Genomic DNA, 21078 nt, shown 5'->3' on the forward strand with positions numbered 1-21078 from the left:
AAACTAGGAAGAATTAATCCACTACTATTCCACATTTGCTTCCTTTTTCACAATAAGTAGCCATGGAAAAAATTGTTAGAAAGCCAAAAAACAATTTAAGTAAAAGGCAGTATTTGTTAGATTCACCTCAAAAGGATATAGCTTACCCAAACTTCAGTTAAAATGACACTTTTCTGAAAGACAAAACTCCTGCATGAATTGAAAAACCAGCAACTTAAATTTGTTGTTTGCTTGATTTATTTAAAAGTGTCATAAAAGGGGCAACTGGATGGCTCAGTTAGTTAAGCATCTGATTCTTGATTTCAGCTCAGGTCATGATCTTAGGGTCTTGAGATAGAGCCCTGCGTGGCGCTCTGCGTTGAGTGTGGAGCCTGCTTGAGATTCTCTCTCTCCCAAAAAAAAAAAAAAAAAAGTTTCATAAAATGTATCCCTTCATCATAACGAAAAGCTGTCTTGTCAGAAACAGCTTTTATTATTGTTTGAGGCTTTATCTGTGGAGACAACGCCCCCTGCTGAGACAAATGCTCAACTGCAGATGGAATTTTTTTGTTGTTCTCTAAGGGAAAGGCTATGAAGAATAAAGGTACAATTGCAGAGGTGAAAGAGACTTTATTTTGAATATACGTATCATTCATTCAGTTTCATTTTTATAGTGCATAGCTATATATGGAAGTATATAGGGAAAAATAAACATTAGAAATATCTAAGGATGGAAGTATATAGGCAAAGAAGACTTTTGATATATACCCTTGAACAGGTTTAGAAGCACCATACGACAGTATCCATTAGAAAATAAGTTCATGCAAAAAAAAAAAAAAAAAAAAATCTATCCAAACCATGGTAGGCAAGTGCAATTAGTACAAGTGATAGTTTCTTGGGTACAAAAAGTATACATGTTCTTTGGATTGAAAACATAAATGAATGGCTTGACTTTTATGTCCAAGCCAGAAATCATCTACAGAAGTAAAAAGCGGATGCCACATGTGACAATAAAGTATTTAAGGCCACAGATAGAGGTCAACAGCTTACAAAGAGAATGCTGTGAGGTAAGGCAAGTTAAAAAAAAAAGAGAAATGCAATAAAGCTACCTCTGCCTAAATGAGAAAAGAGCAAAGGCATTAGAATGATAACAGCTCTCTGTACTCTGCTGCGTTTCTCTTTTCTTTGTCAAAAGAATTCACTGAGTATCACTACAAAGTTCAGTGAATAAGATAAGGCAATAAACGCAGAGCCTTGGCATTAGGGCAAGTTTAATTTCCTTTCATTTTACACAAGAGCGGAAGAAGAATATAGAACTAGCAGTGTGCATCTTTCCATTTCAGCACACTAATTTTTAAGTGTCATATACATATATTTTTTTTGTTTGGCACAGGGGGATGGGCATATGAAGATTAATTAAACCCAAGCTTCCACCTCCAAGATTTTACATGTGGAAAGCTAAGGAAAGATAAAATTCTTTACTGTTTTAAAAATCAAATGCTTAAAGCAGGTTTTAAAAATTGAGATGAAAAAAATTGATAAGGAAAAACAGCAAAGATAGATACTGAACAAAATCTCCTGGTTTCCTTTACAGTTTCTTTTTTTCCATTTATTTTTCCAAATTGCATTTTACAGTAGAAATGCAGACCATTTAGGATAGCTATGGCTCAATATTGCTTGGTACTTTCCTCTTAAGACATCATCTTCTTACACTCCACTGAACAGAAAACCATCCCTTCTACTGGCATGAACTTCTGCCCAATGAGACACTTGCTGCAGCACGAACACAAAAAGCACTCTGTGGACGCATGCCAGCTGAAATTGTTGTAGGTCACCCGCTGCACTTCAGGGTCAATGGCATTGTGGCATCCTTGACATACCTGTTAAGTCAATTACACAAATAAGAGAAGAGGATGAGAGATCAAACTGTGATGGTAATATTTTCATGTTAGAACAAACAATACCTTTCTTTCAGATGGTAAATTAAACTGAGAATGGCCACTTCAAAAATATGTAACTGAGAGTGACCTTCCAGTTAATCCTTTTAGGCAACCACTGTTAATGGGCGTCTATAGGCTGAGCACTATGAGAAATAACAGGTGAAGACCGAACAGGTGATTTGGTGCTTACAGGATATCCCCATGGTGTTTGAAGCAGAAAGTCTTGGATGGCAAGTTTCAAAGCAGTTTCATTCCAGTGTATTCTATTTTAGTAATTATAAAGAAGTTTTATGATTTTTCCTATAATACCAAATGCTGGTGAAGATGTGGAGCAACAGGAACTCTCATTCATTATTGGTGGGAATGCAAAATGTATAGCCACTTTGGGAGACCGTTTAGCAGTTTCTTAGAAAAGTAAACATACTTTCATCATATAATCCAAAATTGTGCTCCTTGGTATTTACCTAAAGGAGCTGAAAACTTATGCCCACAAAAACTTGCACATTGTTATTCAGAGAATCCTTATTCATAACTGCCAAAATTTGGAAGCAACCAAGATATCCGTCAGCTAGTAAAGGGATCCATACACTGTGGTACATCCAGACAATGGAATATTAACCAGTGCTAAAAAAATGATAGGAGCTATCAAACCATGAAAAGACAGGGAGGAACTTTAAATGCACATTGCTAAGAGAAAGAAGCCAATCTAAAAAAGCAACATACTGTATGATTCCAACTATATGACATTCTGGCAAAGGCAAAACTATGGAGAAAATAAAAAGATTAGTGGTTGCCAGTGGTGGGATAGGGAGGTGGGAGAGAGGAATGGGTAGAGAACAGAGGACATTTAGGGCAGTGAAAATATTCTCTAAAATATTATAATGATGGGTATATGTCATTTGCCCATTCTATACCTTTGTCCAAACCCACAGAATATGCAACACCAAGAATGAACCCTGAGGTGAACTATGTACTTTGGGTGATTATGATATGTGGATGTAGATTAATCTTTGGTAAAAAATGTAGCATTCAGGTGAGTGAGGTTATATATGTGTAAGTGTAGGGGTTATATGGGAAATTGCTGTGTCTTCCTCTCAATTTTGTTGTAAACCTAATATTGCTCTTAAAAAATAGTCTTCAAAAAGATTTTTCCTCACTCATTAAAGCTTTGAAGTAGTAATTTTACTAGTCTTACCTCTGACACATGAGATTATTAACATCACTAATTTCTAGACAGTATGAAATGAAAATCATGTTCAAAATAATTAAGGACTCAATTAAAAATACTGACAGTGTTTGAGAATAATTAGTTTGCACTAAAAATATAACTTGTAGTTAATTGGCTTCTGTTCTAAGTCATAATTTATGTATAATCTAATATTGTAAAACATTAATACTTTATTCTCTGTGGAATTCAGTGTATGTTATGTACAAATAAGTATACGGCACACACACACATCCACAAACACACATGATTTTCTTCTTTAGCTGAACAGGTATATAAAGAAAATAAATGAATAATCCTCAATATTTTAGCAAAAAACAAAACTACCCTATCAAGACTTCTAAAACACTAGACAGTCCACAGGTCTTCTTGTTTGTGCATATTCTGAATGAATGTGACTATCTAAAGTTTTTAAGTATTTAATAACAAGTAGATAAAGCAACAAATTGACCTGGATAGGTCATTCAGCCTGAGCATCCCTACTTGAAAAGACCTTAAAATGTGGCTGCTATTCAGTGGGGAAACTGGTTTAGGATGTGAAGTATGAAGTGAGGCCTTGTTACAAATATCTACTTCAAACATGCAACATACTTTCTATGCTTTTTTTTTTTTTTAGATTTTATTTATGTTTGAGAGAGAGAGAGAAAGAGAGAGGGAGAGAGAGAGAATATTGAGTAGGCTCCATGCCCAGCGCAGAGCCGAGGCCGAGGTGGGCTCAGTCTCACGACCCTGAGATCATGACCTGAGCCGAAATCAAGAGTTGGACACTTAACCTACTGAGCCACCCAGGCACCCCAACTTTCCATACTTTTTAGAGCTACATGGCTTCTAATTACAGAGATTATAGCTGCTTAATTCCCATGTTATGTCTACCTAGTGTTTCCCGAGAAGCAAGGGAGATATTCTCTTTCCATGATGAATGCACCACTATTTCTGAATACAACAAAAATGGGTGTTTTAATTATAAATGTGCTCTTACTTTGTAGCTGTATCATGAAAGCAATTGCTTTTGCATATATTCATATTTTGTAGATTTGTATTTAGAATGTTGTCCTTTGCAGTTTTGTTTCATATTAATTTTTCAATGTTTTAAACTTTTTTGTATAAAATAGAAGCATTTCACATTTTTTTTTTTAAATTGCTTTTAGACCATGCTTTTCGACCATGACCTATCTTGTTTATCTCGGCCCTCTAACAATATTTGTGGATCTTTTTATATCTTTTGAAACTCATATTTTTGTGATTTTAAAAAAGAGATAACTACTATTCAATTATATGTAAAATTAAAGAAGTTGCTTAGGTTAAAAAAAAAGAAACTAATGAACACCCTGAATGGTATAGGAATTTAGGGTTTGTGGTTTTATATAATTTAGTTTTGCTAGTAATTTGTCATTCATCCCAAAGTCTGACACATAGTCCCAGCTAAAACTTACCGCTCCTAATTCTTTATAAATCTGAAAGTTGCCTAGGCCTCATTGAGGGTCTAGGACATGATGTGCTTTACCACTTTCTGCCTGGCATTTGATTTTTTCTGGGTTCTTAAGCTTCTAATATTTCAATTCGTTCTGATTTCCTTCAGTTTCTCCTACTTCTTTTAGTTTATTTGCATACACAGTGTGAAAAAATTAACAACACTTATTGTAATGAGCTCTCTGGCAGGAGGTTCCTGTGAAGTCTCAGAGATGTGAACTCAGGGGGGTGGGCATTTGAGACCAGAATTCCAGAGACCATTCAGAGACAAACTAAGTGTATTTCCCACTATCCTCTTTCTAAGTTATTTTTTTCCCCCACAGAAATTCCCTGTTTTGAGTTCTTGCCTTCAGGTCTACAAACAATTTGTTTGAAGATTAAAAGATCTAAGCAGATTGATAACCCTGAACTAGACAATCTTCAAAATTTTACATCATTTCGTATGTGGCATGGATAGCTCTTTCTGCCATTAGCTGGTTTGTGCAGGCAATGGAGAGAGTTGTTCATTTTAATTTTATACAAAGGGCAATAGTACACCTTACTGGGAAAGTAAACTTTCTAAAAGAAATCATGCCACATTATAAAGCTAAATAATTTACAAATTTTCTGTGTTTTAATAATATCTCTGGTTATTCCTCTCTATTGGTTAGTTACAATGTAATGAAGAGAAGCTTGTAACAGTTACCTAAAGCAGCTTCATTTGCTTAAAGCTTTATTCAGTATTTATTGAGTATCTGCTGTGCTGTTCTAGTGTTAGAAATAGAAAACAAAACAGACAAAATTCCCTGCCTGCATGGAATTTGCATCCTAGTCCTTGAGACCAAGGTCACACAACCCTACAATAAAATACACATTATGATAACCATCTACCTTTAAAGAAACTGTAGCAATAATATTTAGAGAAGTGGTTTTTAACTAAATTATGTACTAGGTCACATGGTGATTCATTATCCTTTTCCCAGGTATAAGGAGGCCCATGTTGATCCCAAAGCAAATGAGAAATATTAGAAGACAAAGAAGTCACTTGAACATTTCCTAAGGGTAGACACTGAGGGCATGGAAATAAAAAGGCAAGCTCTATCCACCAGCTGCTTATAGTCTAGGGGAGGAGACAGAAGGGTGGTATTAATTACACACAGATGTGCCTCATGGGAGCACAGAGAGGCATCCTAGCCAGAGAAAAAGGGGTGGAACTTGGGGGGAAAAAAAAAAAATCAAGAAAGGTATTCTAAAAAAGCTTGCCTCCAACTGAGTCTGGGGGAACATACAGTCTAGGGGAACATACACGGTCAGGTGAAAAGGAGAATGGGTGCATGAGACAAAGGAGTTAGTGTGAGTAGAAGACCAAGAATGGTGCGTAAACTAGAAAATGAGTAACTTGTTGAATATGATTTGGGCTGGGTAACTAGTAGAACAGGCAAGAAGGGGCTGGATCTGTTAAGCAAAGTCTTAATGATTAGGTTTGCATTTCAGGAAGATTTATCTTCTATCATTATGGAAGGTGGCTTTGGACAAGATGAAGAATGGAAGTGGGGAGACCAAATCTGAGGGCACTACAATAATCCAAATGATAAAAAATAAAGGTCTGAAGTAGAGTATAGTTGTAACTGTGAGGATCTGAGATTTATGGATGAGGCAGAATTGATAGAAAATGATGAATTATACCCAGGGAATGGATAAAGGTTGAAAACTGGCACTGGCATCAAAACTTGTTACCTTATTCGCTTAGTACCACACCCCTAGAACGATATAAACACGTCACTGTATTCCTTAGCCAGGAGCCTGCTTTACGTGATAGCTCTGGGGAACTTTAGTACATATTTTCCTGCTTATAAAGAAGTAAATGTCTATCATTTTAATATCCCTTGGATTAAGAACTTGACTATATATGGTCAACTTTCTTTATCTATCCTTTATCTAAATTGCTTATCTCTTGGCCATTATGCAATAGCAGCTCTGTGTAAGCAGGGTAGAGCCAAGAAAAAAATATACTCTCACATTAAATATTTGAATGTTTGGCTGATACAAATAAATCTAAATACACAGGTCAAATTTTGTTATAGTCAATCAATTCAATGAGGGTTTAAGAAACAGGCATTGTACAATCTCCAGGTTTAAAAAAAAAAAAAATGAAGCCACAGTGGGGGGCTCTAGGAACATGAACAGAAACCATAAACACTCAAACAGCTAAAGAATGCAAACAGCTCCTAAAAAATCTTAATGTAAATGGACCGTGATCTGTATGATGAGAACCAATCAATCTCATTCCCATTAAAAAACTTTTTTTTAGTGGGGATTTGATGACTAAGTAGCACTTCTAATCTATAGTGTAAACTGTACAGATAGAAATCTTGAGGTGGCTCACAGTCAATGCATATTACTGTTTTTGAGTTACCTGGATTTTAACACCCTATGGCAGGAATCGCAGGTTTCCTACTTAAGCATAGTCCTTTCTGTTTCTCATTGGCTTAAATAAAGTCAGAGTGTCAAGTCCTGCAGCAGGTCAAGCAACCATACCCCAGGATGCTTCTTACCACAGCATGATTCTTCACATAGCAGGGCTTGCACACAGGCTTGTCATTGACCATCACGTATATTTCCCCAGCTAGGATGTTGTCACAGTCAAAGCAGCAGAAGTGTTTCAAATGCCAGTTTTGGTTTTCTGCCTGGGTGTACTCATTGCTGAATATCAACTGGGAAGAGGGCAAAAATAAGAGGAATCATGTATTTTCCTTTTTGCTATAGATGACAAAGCCAGGTTCTGTAGACCAATAAGGGATTTAGATCCATAAGTAAAATCAACCCACTTTCCTGGGCTCAGTCTGAAAATAGCCTAATGTTTAAACTCAGGTTATTATTTAGTTTAGTCCAAATCACTCTTCTGTGTTCCTGGACAGTCTTGCATTGTCAACACAGTTAACACGGACACTCTCCGAATGCCTGAAGTTAAAAGTTGTTTTCCCACTCAACTCCTCTGCATGTAAAGAAAGAGACTGATGCTTGGTGAATTCATGTGGGCTTTCTGCCAGGACAGCCTGGTGCGGATGGTCAGGGGACGGACTCTATGGGGACACCAGAAGGAGCCTGCCTGCGGGAGCCGCGGACAACATACCTCATCGCAGCCAGCACATCGTGGTTTCTCACTGTCACAGTAATGTCTGCCACAGTACAGCTTCCCATTCTTCCAGAAATAAATCATGTCGACCAGGAGTTCGTGGCAGGTACTGCAGACGAAACAAGCTGGGTGCCACAGTTTATCATAGCCGGCCCTTTCAGCGTAGATGGCTGGGTCACCCTCCTTCATACTCTGTTTGCAGCAGTAGCAGGACTGAAAGGGAAGCCGTCCAAAACAATATGTCATCGTTAAGACTGGCATTTCTCATCATTAGTGTCATAGGAATTCAGAAACAACTTCCAAGAGAAAGAATTCCTACTAAAATTAGTAATTCATCCGCGGAGACGATAAGATGTCAGTACTTCCGGGAAATGGAATTTCTAGGCTTTCTCCACGCTCTTCAAACCTAATTCTTGTGCCCTGCTGGTAACGGAGCACTGTTTCCTGAATCAAGTCTCTTACAGAAAAAGGGCAACAATAATTTTCACCATAATTTTTAAGTGGTTCTCTCAAAATGTTACCTTAGAGCTTATTAGTACCTTTTCTCTTTTTTTTTTTTTAAAAGGACTAAGCCTTATTGGTTAACGTGCTAATTGTATCTACGAGAACTATATTACACTAAGTTTAGCCCTTATGTTTTGTTCATCTGTATCACAATTCTCTTTTACTTTCAAGGTATAAAAAAAGACTTCAATTTCCCTCTCTAAGGGAGATTTTTTTAAAAATAAGATTGACTATATAGTTGACCCTTGAACAACACAGGGGTTAGGGGTGCTGACCCCATACGCAATCAAAAATCTACATATAACTTTTGACCTTCTCAAAACTTAACTAATTGTCTACTATTGATCTGAAGCCTTACTAATAACATAGTTGATTCACACATATTTTGTATGTTATATTATGTACTGAATTCTTAGAATAAAGTAAGCTAGAAAAAAAGAAATTATTATTAAGAAAATCATACGGGGGGCACCTGGGTGGCTCAGTCGTTACGCATCTGCCTTCAGCTCAGGTCATGATCCCAGGGTCCTGGGATTGAGCCCCACATCGGGCTCCCTGCTCAGCGGGAAGCCTGCTTCTCCCTCTCCCACTCCCCCTGCTTGTGTTCCTGCTCTCGCTCTCTCTCTCTCTGTCAAATAAATAAATAAAATCTTAAAAAAAAAATCATATGAAAGAGAAAATACATTTACAGTACTATACTGTATTGATAAAAAAAAAAAATCTGTGTATAAGTGGACCTGCACAGTTCAAACCCATGTTTTTGAGGGTCAACTGTATATCCACATAAATTTGAATTATGAATTTTAGGCATGTTCTCATAAGCAAAACTGAATTAACCTAAGCATACGTTATTCTTGTTTATGGGAAGAAATAAACAATTAACACCAAAATTATGTTTAGAAGCAGATTCTAGAGGAGCATGTTGTATTCCAGCATGACACCCATGCTAACTACCATGTATACATAAAACTCACAATTATCCTTGGCAACAGATAATCAGAAAGCTCAGCTTTAGATAGAGGTCACAAACATGATTCGCTAAAATAAACCTCAACTGAATTTTAATTTATTTCCTTCACTTACTCCTTTTGGAAACACAGGAATGCCGCCCCCCTCCCCCCCCCGCCAAATGTTCAAAGAACGGGAAAGAACCTGTAAAAATAGACCAACTGGGCCAACGCCAGGAGCGCTGTACTTACATACGGAGTTCTTTGCTCAGCCGATTTGTCCTCCGTGGCCCCCATGCCTGCTGTGGTGCTTCTATCCCCACTAGGGCTGTACATCCGGTTGGGGCCTTGAGCATCTATCTCACGGGGAAGTCTGACATCTCCTACTCCCAGAGCTTCGCTCTTGTATTTCTTCACAAACTGTTCCATCTCCTTTACCTCCTTGGGGGACAACTCATGGCACTTGCAAGGGTCCTGGTCGTGTGCGGGGAGCTGCTTTGCCAACTGTTTCTTTCGGTACTGCGCCCCCTCCGAGCCTGCCACCGGCTGCTTCTCCGTGGGCAGCATCTGCATGTACCGCCTGGCCTGGGCCCCAGGGAGACCAGCGTTAACCGGGAGATGCCTTGGCCATCAGACAAGCAATATTTCATAGCACACATCGGAAGCAAATTATTTAAGAAAGAAGGGGGTTTTATCCATTTGTAACAGTCTTTAAAATATAAATATCTTCAGATGTTAACACCATCACAAAAGGTACTGTAAATAGATTTAGTTCAGTAAAAATAAATACATTTTTTTCCATGAAATTAAACCTTTGTTTTTAGTTTATAAGAAGATTTCGGTTACTAATGTTTACCTGTGCTATATACACAGATGTATAATTGCAAGAGAACACAAATTTTTAGAAGGCGTGTTTAAATGTTTAGAATGGCCTATGGATCAGCAGCATTTTCATCATTATAAAAAAAAGACATTATCATAAGATTCACTTGAATGACTTAACTCATCTTCTTAAAAGACTTCCAAATGTCATATTTGGTTGTTATAACAGTAAAAGGAGTTTGACACAAAATTACTGGGTTTGTTGTTTTTTTGTTTTTGTTTTTTTGCCTGACACAGTAAAGTATACTGTTGAACATTTTTTGAGTTTTGAAAAAATGATAGAGGGGCGCCTGGGTGGCTCAGTCGTTAAGCGTCTGCCTTCGGCTCAGGTCATGATCCCACGGTCCTGGGATCGAGCCCCGCGTCGGGCTCCCTGCTCGGCGGGAGGCCTGCTTCTCCCTCTCCCACTCCCCCTGCTTGTGTTCCCTCTCTCGCTGTCTCTCTCTGTCAAATAAATAAATAAAATCTTTAAAAAAAAAAAAAGAAAAAATGGTAGAAATTCTATTCTTTCAGATATTCTTTGCTATCTTAAGAGATATCTTCTCAAGAGTAAGCTAGAAGTTACTAGATATATACAAAACATCTGTTTTTCATTAAGTATTAAGAATGTCAGACCATTCCCTGAAAAAGGTTAACATACCTGAGTAGTCAGGAAAATTCTATGAGGTATCTAATTTTACTTTCAAAAATCAATAGGAGTTGAAAGTCAAAGTAATAGGAACCCCAGAAAAACAACAGACTTGAGGTTGATTAGGTCACTAAAGGGACTGCCCTAAAGAAGTAGCCCCCAAACTTTAACAAAGAGACTGCCCTTCCCCTTATTATTTACCAATGCCTGATTCTGGACAGGAGGAGCCCATTCATAGGTAACTGTATTGATGGAGACATTCTTCTTGGCAGCAACTGGATTGGTCAGTATCATAACATTACGTTTATACATGGGAATTCCATCTGATTTTAGCTTTGCAATCAGGGTGGTATATTTGGTGTCTTCAAAAAGTTTTCCCACTTTTCGATCCTCTTCATTGCTCAAGAGGACATCATGCTCTTCTTGGCCACACTTGCAGTTACGACATATTTTTCTATAATTTTGGAAATAAGTTGACAATAACTAATTATACCTAATAAATAAGTAAGCATACTCATACATTTATAGTTTATAAAATACTTTTATACACATTCCATATAACGGTATAGAAAGGCAAGCTATTGCGTGGGGGGATTCCAAGTAGCTATCCATAAATTTAAGCAAGGAAACATAAAAATGTACCTTCACATTATAAGACTTCAAAAACTTAGGTCTTAATTAAAAAGTGTATGCTCAAGGGAGCATATCTGAGCAAAACCTCATCCGGTATTCCTCATTTTCTTAAATCAACAAGTAAATAAAATCACCAAAATACTATTACAGCAAGAGGTTTCATATTTTATTGCATGGTAATATTTCATAGCCATTACCTAAGTCTTTTGTTTTTGGGTTTTTTCTAAGTGAGACGGAGGTTGATATAACTTTTCTGATCAAGGACTATAATCCTAGATGCAGCTTCAGCTTTCCTCATTTCCTTTCCTGTCCCCTTGCTAATTTCCTTTCCTTTCCTTTCTCATTTCCTGTTTCCTTTCTCTTCCTTTCCTTTCCCTTTATTTCTTCAAACACTTAGTGACCACTTACTATGTGCTTTCATATGTATAAAAAACCAGATAGATGAAAGTCTTTGGACTTTCAGAGCAATGAAACAAAAGATACCACTAAATGAAATGTCCCCCTTCCCCAATCTGGCCTAGCAGGTAATCATTCTTTCATGCAACATACACAAACGTCCATGTGCTTAGCAATGTACTTAGCTTATATATAGTACTTGGCTTAGCTTATAGCAATGTACTTAGATTGATACACCCTATAATTGCATTTGTGATAGTAAAGAAAAGTACAGGATACGTCATTTGACAGGGCCTAATTTTGACTTGGAATTGGTGAGGAAAGGACTCCATAAAAATATTATTCCATAAGAAACTAACATTTAGGTTGAGATCTAAGGGATAATGAAACAAGTATGAAGTGTGTGTGCGTGTACTTGAGATGGGGTAAAGAAAGAGAAAAAAAACCTCCAAACACTGGGTAGAAAGAGTATGTGTGGTGGTCCTGACTTAGGAAAGAGCTTGTGCCCTTAGGTCCCATGATCAGAGAGGGCTGGCGGGACTGCAGTGAGGTAAATAAATGGGGAGTGACAAGGTTGGAGAGGGAGGGAGGCATAAGATCATGCAGGGACTTGTAGGACACATTAAAGGATTTGGTTAAAGAATAAGCAGGAGGCACTGAAGGCTTTTAGGTAATGGACTAACATGATTAGATCTATCATTCTCAAAACTGTACCACCTATTATATGAGAATGGATTAGGGGTAGACATAATTGGAAGGAGGGAGACCGATTAACATGTCAATGGTGCATCCAGTTTGCAAAGTAACAGGGATCACTACTTCAAAAGTGGAATTTATATTTTGGATGGTTATTTTTGTGGTCTAGGTAAGATGTGTTATAGCTTGAACTACAGTATTTAACAGTGGAGATGGAAAAACAAGAACAGATTTAAGATCTCCTCGAAGGTAAAACTGACTAAATTTTGTGGTTGCTGTGGACGTAGTGATGGTAAAGGGAAGGCCCAATCTGCCAGAAAATGAACCCAGGTTTTCAGGATGAGTAAGCTGGTAGAAGGAATGTAACTTATTAAGAGAGTAAATATAAAAGAAGAACAGATTTGAGGTAGTTGGGGGGAAGGCTGATCAAAGTTCTCCAAAATTCAACTACTGAAGTTTGAAATGCCTACAAAACAGGGTAAAGATATCAAGTAGATTGTAGGATATGTAGATCTGGTGTTAAAAACTGTAGCCTGGTAGAAAATATAAATTTGGGAGTTAGGGAATGACACATTTGCATATAAATTGAACAGATCACTTTCATCTCCTGGGCAAGAGTACAGGGAAAAGGTGAGGACTCAGGAAGGAGTCTGGCAGAGAAGCAGAAGCTGGAAGAGGTGACCGAGGAAAACAGAGAAGTAGAGAGACTTTGTGGTGTTAAAAACATAAGCTGGAAGTAAATATAGGGCAATGATAGCATATAAATTAGAGGGAGGAGTCTGAGAATTAAAAAAAAACACAGTAATATCCTTACATTGTTCAGGAAGATAGTGAAGATCTAGATTAACATTAGACGTTGTTAAGCATGCATATTAAACTAACTAGATAACTAAAGGAAATATTACATATAATTTCTAAACTTAGAGAAAATGGAATGATGATATAAAATGCAAGTAATTAAACAGAAGGCAATAAGAGGAGAATAAAGAAACTCAGAAGATTAGGACATGTAGAAAGCACAAATTATAAGACGGTTAACATAATCCAAATATACCAATAGTCCCAATAAATGGACTCAGTGCTCCAGTTAAAAGACAAAGAATTTCAGACTGAATAATACAACAAAATCGAACTATATGCTACTTGGAAGAGACACTTAAAATTTAAGGACAAAGAAAGGATGAAAGCATAAGGATGCAAAAAGATACATCAGGCAAATTCCAACAAAAAGTAAGTTAGATACTTATATTAATATCATACACTTTAGACTTTAATGCTTTTTCCTTTACTGAGTATTAAAGAGAATCACTACATAGTGACAGAAGTTTAAAATCACCTCTATGATGTAACAGGTCTAAAATTAATATAACTTAATAAGCTACTCAAAATATATAAGCAAAAATAATAGAATTTTAAGAAATAGACAAACTCATTATAGTAACACTAAAAAATTAGAAATAAAGATTTGAATAACACAATAATCCTGATCAAGCAGACACATAAAAAATATCCTATCCAGTGATTGAAGAATACTTCTTTTTGTGAACATTTGAAACACTTCAGGAAACTGAACACATACCGATAGACCAAGTCTCAAGAAATGCCCAAGGAATCACCATCAACCACATTATTTGAACAGAATATAATTATGTTAGAAATCAACAGCAAAAAAGGAAGAAATCAGGGAGGGAGACAAACCATGAGAGACTATGGACTCCGGGAAACAAACTGAGGGTTACAGAAGGGAGGATGGTGGGGGGAGGAGGTAGCCAGGTGATGGGTATTAAGGAGGGCACGTGTTGTGATGAGCACTGGGTGTTATATGCAACTAATGAATCATTGAAAACTACATCAAAAACTAATAATGTACTATATGTTGGCTAACTGAACATAATTTTAATAAAAGTAACTAGAAAGTACTTTTGAAAGACTCCTAAAAATTCAATATTGAAACAAACAATCACAATAGAAATTAAACCAAATAACATTTTAAGGAAAAAAGAAAACAAAACTATTACTTCTTGAAATGCAGAACAAAACTGAGGGGGTGCTTAGGAGAAAAGGCATAGCTAACATGCTCAAGTTAGAAGGACAAGAGAATAATATGAGTAAGTTCAACTCAGGAAGTTATGAAAAATGGAGAATAAGACTAAAGAACATGGAAGGAAAATAAAAATAGCAGAAACTAATAAAACAAATGTTTGCTTCTTATAAGATGCAGGGGAAAAAATGCATTCAATATATTTCAATACATTTTAACATCTCTTCTGACTACATTTTGCTTAGTAGTTTTAGCTCCAGAAGGAAACTAGACAGAATTTTAGGAAGGGTTTCTGGGAAAAAAAACCCACACTCAACATACATCATACTCAGTGCATTCATTTTAGCAAGAAAGCAACCTTGCCATCACTTCACTCACACAGTCCTGTGGGTACTAATCAGAGCAGTAAGAAAAATCAAAGAAATTGAAGTTATAAGGATTCATCAGAAAGGGAGAAACTAAACTGCTGTTAATCATAGACGCTATGACTGATCATATAAAAATGTATTAACATCAGTAAGAGTTTAGTAAGTTTTCTGGATTTAAAATTAATAAATTGGATTTCTCTACATTACTAAATTAGGAAAAAACAACTAAAAATTCTTAAATGAATCTCTTTGCCAAATAACAAATTATTAAATAATTATAGATTTTTGTGTTTTGTTTTCTTAAGGTAAGGTATGCAAACTAAAAATACTAGATTTGACTCGTGCAGTCCCAGAGAGAGAGAGAGACAGAGTCAGAGATATGGGGGGTGGGGAGGCAAACTAATTTCCTCGTGCACACATTGGTTAGAAATCTTTATTTGGTAAGAATGGGCTGAAGAGTTTGCATATTCTAGTTCAGCTATAAAAGACTCTTACATCTGGTTATCTCATACTCCCATCCCATGGAAAGGAGCATATTATTCTACTACAGTATGTTCTTCATTCTTGTTCTTCAGTTAACAAAAACAGTATAATTATCCATAAAACTATCACATTGCTTTTGGTTCAAGTTTAAAATCAGACCTTCCTGAGACTTTAGTTCTTTAGGGCTGGGAAGTTAGTTCTTAATATAGATAAATAGATCCTTATATGGCTGTGAACTATGGCATGCATCCGAACAGTCAGCAAAGTGATTAACTAAAGAAGGGAGTAATAAAGTTACAAGGATATGTGATGAAGGATATGACTTCCTTTGGAAATGTTTATTATCCAGTTCTACACCAGAACAACATGTGCACCATAAAATAAGGGGAGTTAGATTTTAGAATTTGAAAGACAAAAAAAGCATGTGAAATAAAGTCTGCTGGTTTCTAAAGCATGCACTGTGATAAGCTGTAGAATAAATAAGTTCTATTTACTATGAAAGTATTATATATAAAAAGGTATATTAACCAATGATATAAGAGCCATCTCTCTACTTTTTCTTATTATGTGTCCTGGCTATTCTTGGAAGATTTACATTCTGAGAATATCTAATTTCCCCATCCACCCTTTCCCCCACCCAACATACCTTTATTAAGTAGGTAAAATCAGGTTAAAACAATACACCAATAGCAGCAGTTGATGAGGGAAAAAGAAGTTTTCAGTTTTCTAAGTGAGGAAAACCCATGAACTGATTCATGATAGCTTTTAAAATCACAGATACATTATAAACCTCATCTGCATCCTCGCTGCAGCATGGTGGCAAAGCAGTAACAGAACACTTGGCAAGAATATGACTCAAGAGGGTGGAATGGTTCTTTCAGTTCAAGTTGTCATCACTAAGCAGCTGGAGTGACCACGTCCCTTAGAGACCCTTTACCCTAGAGCTCCATTTCTAAAATAAAAAGGGATAGCTACAAACCACCGTTCAAGAAAGAAACCTATAAATCTGGGCCAGGTGCCAAGATATTTTACAAATATCTTCTAAGAACTTTTATTTATTTATTTATTTTTTAAGTATTTATTTATTTGAGAGAGAGAGAGAACACACGTCAGCAGGGGAGGGATAGAGGGAGAGAGAATCTCCAGCAGACTGAGCGGAGCGTGGAGCCCAGTGTGGGGCTTGATCTCAGGACCCCGAGATCATGACCTGTGTCAAAATCAAGAGTCTGACACTTAACCGACTAAGCCACCCAGGCACCCTCTTTTAAGAACTTTTAAAGTCATTAGGAAGATAGCCAATAAGTTTATTGAAAGGAAAATTTTGTTGAGGAATCAGGGGAGAAAAGGATATCATTATCTTGGTACACAAGAAAAGGCATGAGAATGAGTAGGACATTTATTACATAATTAATTTCAACCTAAAATAACCCAGATTCTATTCTATTCTTAAGAAAATGAAGAACTTTAAAAAAATTGATTTTATGCCAACCTAAAACAAAACAAAAATGGCATGGGTGAGCACAGTACCCACGTGCTGGGGCTATGTTTGTAAGGTTTGTTTAATATCTTTCCTCAGATGCTTCACCAGTAACTTTTGATGAAAGATGCAGACAAACAGCTTGTTTACTACATTTATATGAGCTATACCAATTTGATAGCAGTTTTTGAGGGCGTTATAAGTCAGTTACCATACTTAGCACAGTTGCCAAATCTCTAAATCTTCTAACCTGTCTTTCCTATAGAGCACTTCTCAAATTCTCCATAGGATGTTAATAAAAGTTAACAAAACTGTTAATGTTAATAAAAATTGGGGAAGAAAGAAGTGAATTCAGAATTAAGTTTATTTAAAAGGGTCTTTTTTATGACTTCTAAAAAAAGATGCAAATGTAATCTGATAGGCTGCGAAGCTCTAAGTTATGGGGGAGTAGGGTTATTTGTATTAAAAAGTTCTTTGTACAAAAAAGTTTAGGGTGTTAGCACATACACAAGGTTAATGTGCATAACAAATCGAAACTGTACACTCACATTTTTACATTTCAACTTTGGATTGAGTTAAATCCAGGAGAGGGTATACCAAAATTTAGCAAAAGCACTGTCTCAGAAAAATAAACAGATTTACAGTTTCAAGCTGAAAGCAGTCAAGAGACTATCTTTCATCCCCGCCCAAAGGGAAATTATTTTTGTATCACTCTTTGTAAAAAATATTATTTTTACAAGGCAAGTAGTAGCAACTGGAGTGCTTTGACATACTGCCCGTATTCACAGTGATTTAAAGGTATGGTCATGGCACTGCTACAAACCATATTTTAAAATGGTTGGAAGCTGCCGTTTTATAACAGGGATATACTTATATGGACTTAAGTGCGGGCCTGTGTTACAGGATTCCACACAAGGATTAATCCATTTATGGTGGGAAATTTTTAGTTTTCAGCCAGCCCTAAACCAATCAGAAATTCTCTGGACAGATGTATGCTACATTCAAGTAACACTTTTCTTACAAAATGCTACTATCTTATTAGATAAAAGACTAATTCTATCACTTCTATGATGAATAACTATTATCCTAATGATATTACTTTCAAAATGAAATGATTGACTATAAACTCAAAATCTTGGGTGTGTGTCTTAATATCTCATAAATATTTGTTAGCTCTAGATATTACTTGGAAGTGTGTCCAGAAGACAACAGCTCTTATTTAGTAAGTATCAGCCTTCCTCAACCTTTTATTTTTCTCTAGTCTTGTCATTGTTGATGCAGTGAAGACAGACAGAGCTCACAGTTAAAGCGTCATTGTCCACAAAGACGTATATGTCCCAAAAGCACCACACTGTAGAGAAGACAGCCTGATGCAGCCCCCAAAGTTCACTGATCATGAGGCACATGAACATGGCTTCTAGTTTCTGTTCTGCCATGTAGAAGGTGGTGATGAGGAAGGTTTTGGCAAGCTTTGGGTCCAGATTTGAGCTCTGCCATCTATAAGCCATGCCTCTGGTAAGTCATTTAATTTCCCTAAACCTCTGATTTTTCATATATAAAATGGAATACTATCACTTACCTCAAAGGGTATTATGAAGATTAGTTACAATCAGGGACATAAAGTGTTGTGGTAAGCAGAATTCTAAGATGGCCCCTTTGACCTGCACCCTCTGGTGTCACCCTCATGATTATGTTACTACATATGACAAAGGGAGATTATCCAGGTGTGCCAAATCTAATCACACGAGCCCTTTAAAAACAAATTTTTTCTGGCTGGGCGCAGAAGAGGAAGCCGGAGAGATTTAAGGCATAGAAAGGATTCTAAGCACTGTTAGTGACTTTGAAGGCAGAGGTGGCCCTGTGCCAAGGAATGTGGGTGGCTTCTAGAAGCTGGGAACAGTCCCTGACTGACAGCTGGCAAAGAAACAGGGACAACCTACAACCACAGGAAATGAAGGAAATGAATTCTACCAACATCACGAATGAGTCTAGAAGCAAATTCTAATCCCAGTTTTCAGATTAGAGCCCAACCTGGCCAAAACCTAATTTCAGCCTTTTGAAATCCTAAGCAGAGAATCCAGCTAAGCCTGCCTTGATTTCTGGCCTAAAGCATAAATGGAATCCATTACTAAGTGTTGTTTTAACCTGCTAAATTTGTAGTAATTTTGTTATGCAGCAATAGAAAATCATTATAAGTGCTTATTAGTGTGTGCCACAGGCAATTTCATAAATTATATTTCTTATTAATATCTAATAGGCTCAAACAAGTCATTTTAACTTCCTTTGGGTTTTAGGTCTTTGATCTAAAAAATGAGGTCTGACTAGCTAAGTTCCAAGTTCCACTCTAAACTTCCATAAGACTAAGAATTCATTTTTAGTTTTTTCACAGCTGTTGTAACACACCTTGAACAGGCAATCATGCCTGCTGGATCTCTTTCATTCACTCTCCAGATCCATTCTGCACCCTTCTGCACAGTACCCTGAACCATGCTCTAGGAGGCTGACCTGTAAGGACTGCAGCTTTGGGCTACCTTGTCCCTAGCAATGGAAGGTGCCAGCAAGAAATCCGAGTGAAGAAGAATAGTGAGGTCTGAGGATTTATTTCCTGGCTTCCTACAAGTGTACAAGGTGCTCAGGCCAAAAATGACCCCTTACTTTCCTTGGGGGTGTGTAGAAGCAGGGAAGAGGATGCCAAGGACTGAATTGTGCCTCCCCCCCAATTCGTATGTTGAAGCCCTAACCCCTAGTGTGACTGTATGTGTAGACAGAGCTTTGGGGAGGTAAAGTTAAATGAGGTCATAAGAGTAAGGCCCTAATATGATAGGACTGGTGGCTTTATAAGAAGAGGAAGAGAGAGATCTCTCTCTCCATATACATGCACTGAGAACATGTGAGGACACAGAGAGAAGGTGGCCGTCTGCAGAGCAGGAAGAGGTTTCTCACCAGAACCCAACCATGCTCTGATACTGAACTTCTTGCATTTCCAGCCTCCAAAACTAGAAGACAATATGTCTCTGTTGTTTCAGCCATCCAGTCTATGGGATTTTGCTATGGGAGCCTGAGCTAAGACAGGGAGTAAGGAAGAGTTCTCAGAGGTAATGCTTGAACCGAGACTTCAAGAATAGGAAGGACTTTTTGTTTCATGATGGTAAGATGTAGGGTCTTTCCAGTTAAAGGAAACATACACACACACACACACACACACAAAAACCAACACTACAAGTATTTCAGGGAACAGTATGTACCTCAGCAGTTGAGGCACAGGGTGCTTGGAGGGGAAGTGGGAGAGGAGACTAGACAAGCAAGCAGGAGTAGATGTTGAGGTTTGAGGCCAAACATTTTGCCTAAAGGATCAAGCCAAGTGGGAAAGCAATGAAGGTTCTTAAGCTATTGGGAAGTACACAATAGTATCCATTTTCAAGACCATTCTATGGCTGCATGGAAGTCAGATCGCTGAAAAGTGGGGAATAATTAACTTAGCTCTGATGTTCACAATGTGCCCCACGAAGCCCTACGGGTCCTAGAAGTCAAGGGTTACCATGAAGATGGAAGAGGAAGCTCAGCGGACAGGATCCTGGGACTCTATGTCCCACTTTAATCACAGCAGCTCTATGGCCCTAGACCAGACCTGGAATCTTCATTATACTGAGGACAACCAGCCCAGCATATTTTACTTCAATGACTATACTAAAAATGGCTCATCTGGAAGTCGAAGACACCTGCCCTCTAGCCTTCTAGTTATGGTGAAAAAGTCAGGGAATTATCAAGAATTCTGAGAGAGAAATGTGTCCGAATTCATGCCAGGAAGAAGACAGAACTACTAAGTAACCTTCTGGACGATCTGTATAAATCCAAGCGAGGCTGGAGGCTGGAGGCTGTGGCAAAACCCTAGTCTTTTATGACTCCTAACAAATTCTCAGAGTATACCAAGGTAAGTAAATGGAAAAATGAAAACAAAAAAGTGATTTTCAGGCCACAGAAGTCAGCTCTTCTCTGACATTTTTATCTGAAAGTCTCAGATTATAGTGATCTGCAATAGAAAAATAATATAGCACAAATAAGAATTACTCTAAACTAACCTTCTGCTTTAGAGAAAAGATGCTATCACTTAGGAATAAGCTTTAAAAATGTCATTAGCAGTTTTTGGCAACTATAGCCAACCTAAAAAGATTATTTTGATTGCACAGTAAGAACCATGCCCAGCAGAGGGCAGTGCAACTCTCTACACAGCCCACTGAGAGCACAATTAAGTGGTGTGCGCTGTCCGAGCTCAAATAGTTTAATCCATGAAATC

General features: G+C 37.3%; 1 protein-coding gene across 4 annotated transcripts in view; it reads right to left on the reverse strand.

Moving 5' to 3' along the window:
- Positions 1–589: 589 nt before the first annotated feature.
- The window catches only part of TES (testin LIM domain protein), a 47605-nt gene continuing 27116 nt past the window's right edge, over positions 590–21078 (reverse strand). For all 4 annotated transcript variants that reach the window (XM_081800216.1, XM_081800218.1, XM_081800219.1 and 1 more), the window contains 5 exons: positions 10892–11144; positions 9433–9765; positions 7727–7942; positions 7149–7307; positions 590–1859 (listed from right to left, as the gene is read on the reverse strand). In XM_081800216.1, the coding sequence (XP_081656342.1) occupies positions 1671–1859; positions 7149–7307; positions 7727–7942; positions 9433–9765; positions 10892–11144 (1150 nt within the window). In that variant the 3' untranslated portion in view covers positions 590–1670. The remainder of the gene's footprint in view (positions 1860–7148; positions 7308–7726; positions 7943–9432; positions 9766–10891; positions 11145–21078) is intronic.

Source organism: Leptonychotes weddellii, chromosome 12, assembly GCF_054177405.1.
Source record: "Leptonychotes weddellii isolate Sample4059 chromosome 12, ASM5417740v2, whole genome shotgun sequence".
Taxonomy (NCBI): Eukaryota; Metazoa; Chordata; class Mammalia; order Carnivora; family Phocidae; genus Leptonychotes; species Leptonychotes weddellii.